This window comes from Diadema antillarum, unplaced genomic scaffold, assembly GCF_040938485.1.
Source record: "Diadema antillarum isolate AM-2024a unplaced genomic scaffold, OU_Dant_1.0 seq00000028_RagTag, whole genome shotgun sequence".
NCBI lineage: Eukaryota > Metazoa > Echinodermata > Echinoidea > Diadematoida > Diadematidae > Diadema > Diadema antillarum.
Window position 1 is genome coordinate 1,058,591 of NW_027271144.1, and position 2,684 is coordinate 1,061,274.

At 39.0% G+C, this 2,684-nt stretch overlaps 1 protein-coding gene across 1 annotated transcript; it reads left to right on the top strand.

Annotated features, from left to right (window-relative positions):
• Positions 1 to 884: 884 nt before the first annotated feature.
• Positions 885 to 1,894, top strand: LOC139725233 (histone-lysine N-methyltransferase SETMAR-like). Its single transcript, XM_071636323.1, has one exon. It carries the CDS (start codon positions 885 to 887, stop codon positions 1,653 to 1,655), a length of 771 nt encoding a protein of 256 aa, XP_071492424.1. The 3' UTR covers positions 1,656 to 1,894.
• Positions 1,895 to 2,684: the final 790 nt, after the last annotated feature.

The following is a 2,684-nucleotide window of genomic DNA, read 5'->3' on the forward strand; positions in this document are numbered from 1 at the left end:
AGGTCCACTCCTACCATCATGATAATTATAATAGATTGAATTCAAATTTACCTTTAATTCGCTGACTATCAGCCTATTAATCAATATATCTGATAACTTGAAGTGAATGTGTTACAAACCCATGTAACAGGTGTACTGGAAACAAAAACATTAAACTAAGTCTTATTTTTCGAGATAGAGGGGGAAAAAATGCATTTGAGTCCTGGAAAGAATTTATTTGGCCAACTAACAGAAATTTTGCAGACCACAATGAACTGCAATGAAAACATGAATGGTTAGGGTTTAAAAAAATATTATGGAAAGAAATTTATCTGATACAGCTTAAAATCTGTGTAACTGAGATGCATGGAATATGTTGTGAGCACTGTTGATTTTAATAGTGTGCTGTCTGCTATACTACTGGCTTCAGATAAATGCACTTAGATAGGACCTGGCTTCTTTACTGATCATTGCACGTGTCCATGTTTGTATAAGAAATGCAGGATTGGGACCAGTTGACCTTCATTTAAAGAAATTTTGTTGAACATAGCATTATAAGTTCATTCTATGATGAGCACAAAACACCAGAAATTACCATTGTTTTCCTTATATATATATATATATATATATATATATATATATATAGAAGTATTGGAACAAGTTCACTCGGTTGACAGCAGGTTCATCCGTATTTTATTGCTACTCGGAGTTTCATGCCACCTTCATTTAGGGGCAATCATCAGGCAATGATTAAATGATTAGAATTTAATGATTAGAATCACCAAGTGTGTATATATATATATATATATATATATATGTAAATCAATCCGATCAATATCTCTCTCTTTATCTCTCACTCACCATAGTATACCCCAGACAATGTACCAGGTTCTCGTACGTGTGGGATGGATCCTCGAGAAATACAGTATTCTGGCTGCTCCTGTAGTCTTCCAACATGTGAGCATTCATCGTGTGAGTGCATCAATAGATTTGGTCCAAACTACACCTCATCAGGTCAGCTCTTGCAAAATGATGGAGAGGAGAGGTCTATTAAATGGGATGTAAAGAATGGTGACTGCGAGATGTACAGAATTTCAATGCCCATCTTTGAGTGCAATGCCTCTTGCTTGTGTGGGGAGCGATGTGAAAATAGGCTGGTGCAGAATGGGATCCGGCACAAGATGGAGGTTTTTCGGACAAAGAGCAAGGGCTTGGGACTGCGGACCTTGGAAATGATACCAAAAGACTCGTTTGTGTGCGAGTATGCAGGAGAGGTGTTGACGACTGAAGAGGCGAGAGAACGAGTGGGCGCCATGCAAGCTGGTGACATGAACTTTGTCTTTGTGTTAAATGAAACGTTTGGAGGTGGCCAGGCCAGCAGGACATGCATAGATGCAAGGTACAAGGGGAACATCGCACGCTTCATCAACCATTCCTGTGAACCAAACCTCTATTTGGTAGCTGTCCGCATACACAACGAGATACCCCACGTGGCTATGTTTGCCCTGAGGGAAATCAGTCCAGGCCACGAGCTGACCTACCATTACTGTGGTCGCTCTGAGAATCCACAGAGCAGTCGGGAGATGGCTGCAAATGAAGGAGGATTATCATGGACGCCATGCATGTGTGAAAGCCCATCTTGCAAGAAATTTCTTCCACGTGATGTGTCCATCTGAATCCAGTGCTGTGATGCGCATCATAATTTCTTATGATTACACAACTCATTGTGCATGGGGCATTTACTGTCCTGAGTGTAGTCTATTTCTAGTCTTGCCACCTTTTCACCTAAACAATTCTGGTAGAGATGTTAAGAAAGTGCAATATCTAACGTAACAGACATAGATATAATTATATTTAATGTAATAAGCATTTTAATCCCAAGTTCAGCCAATGAGAAAAAGTAGGGATTGACACACTCGTAGAACAGCCAAATCAAAATATTTTCAGTACATAGTACATGTATTCAATTTTGTTGCTCCTTGAGAAAGCATTGCTATGTATTTTGAAATAAAAACTACCTGTTATCTCAATTTGATTTCTACATATTATTTGATATGTGCAGTTTGCAGTTTGCCCCTTGCTGAATCCTTATACAGTGCACTCCCGTTACAACGAACACGGTTATAACGAAATTTCGTTATAACGAAGTAAATCTTCTGGTCCCAAAATTATCACCATTAATGTCTATGGTACAAAATTCGCTTATAACGAACACGGTTATAGCAAAATTTCCGTTATAACGAAGTCTTTTCCGAGCGCCACAGACAAAGAAAAACAAAAGAAATGTGCTTCGTTATAACGAAATGCGAATTGCTTTCGAAAATACGTAGCGGAACAAGCATTTATGGCGTCTCTGCATGGGTGAACGCTTCACACCACTGTGTGTTCGCTCCTTGTGTCACGCACAGTTTCTGAGGGGAACTTGCGTTTTTTTTTTGTAATACAGTTATCCCATCACATTTCACATAGCTTTCCAGTGTATGACAAGTATTCAGCAAACATAATATGATATATATACGTGGTTCCTTGTGTTTGTTATATATTGTAATTGTTCGGTTATAACGAAAGAAAACTGCCGGTCCCGCGCATTTCGTTATAACGGGAGTGCACTGTACATGGCTCGACACTAACTTTTTTGTTTGGTGGCCCGATGGGGCCAACAAAATCCTAAATTTCAAATTTTTGGTGGCCCAAGAGAAAAATTT